Source organism: Fulmarus glacialis, unplaced genomic scaffold (genome assembly GCF_000690835.1).
Source record: "Fulmarus glacialis isolate BGI_N327 unplaced genomic scaffold, ASM69083v1 scaffold24120, whole genome shotgun sequence".
Classification (NCBI taxonomy): domain Eukaryota; kingdom Metazoa; phylum Chordata; class Aves; order Procellariiformes; family Procellariidae; genus Fulmarus; species Fulmarus glacialis.
This window is the reverse complement of record NW_009189896.1, coordinates 4,913-5,574: the sequence shown is the minus strand read 5'-3', so window position 1 is coordinate 5,574 and position 662 is coordinate 4,913. Positions and strand designations below refer to the sequence as shown.

General features: G+C 63.6%; 1 protein-coding gene across 1 annotated transcript in view; it reads left to right on the top strand.

The window, feature by feature from the left end:
* Positions 1–662, top strand: part of STRIP1 (striatin interacting protein 1) — a gene marked incomplete at its 5' end in the record, with an annotated part of 8,535 nt that overhangs the window by 5,097 nt on the left and 2,776 nt on the right. The window contains 2 exons of the mRNA XM_009583847.1: positions 143–214; positions 483–557. Of these exons, the coding sequence (XP_009582142.1) occupies positions 143–214; positions 483–557 (147 nt within the window). The remainder of the gene's footprint in view (positions 1–142; positions 215–482; positions 558–662) is intronic.

Below are 662 nucleotides of genomic sequence, written 5' to 3'. Positions count from 1 at the left end.
AGCCACCACCCTGCCCATCAACATCGGTCACCACTGGGACAGGAATAACAGCGAGGGACTTAAAAAGATGATGGGACCAGGCTGGGGCTGGTGGCATCGACGGGGGGGCTGTGGTGTGAACCCCTGCTCTCTCCCCGTGCAGCACAAGTACACGTCGATCGCGGAGGTGCAAGTGCACATGGAGGACGAGTACCTGCGCTCCCCGCTCTCCGGGGTGAGTCTGGGGATGAGGATGGGACGAAGCTTCTGAGCTGAGGGCACTCAGTCCCACCAGGCCTTTTGGCTGTCGACGGGGCTGGGGGTTTGCTCCGCTGGGGAGGGAGGAACGATTTTTCTGGGGCAGAGGGTGGGGCGTGCGGGGAGGCTTCGGGCAGGAGCTGGGGGTATCCTGCCCTTGGGATCAGAGAACCTGGGGCTGAGCCAGGCCCGCGGGGCTGGTGGCAGCTCCTGGTATGAGGTTTTCTGGTCTCTCCTGACACCAGGGGGAAGAAGAAGTGGAGCAAGTCCCTGCAGAGATCCTGTACCAGGGCCTCCTGCCAAGCCTGCCGCAGTACATGGTGAGCTGGGGAGCACTGGGGGTCCCTTTCCAGTGATGCCCCCTCCCCACATACACATCCCTGTCACTCCCTCCTGCGGTGGGAAGGGGGGCCTGTGGCTGGTCC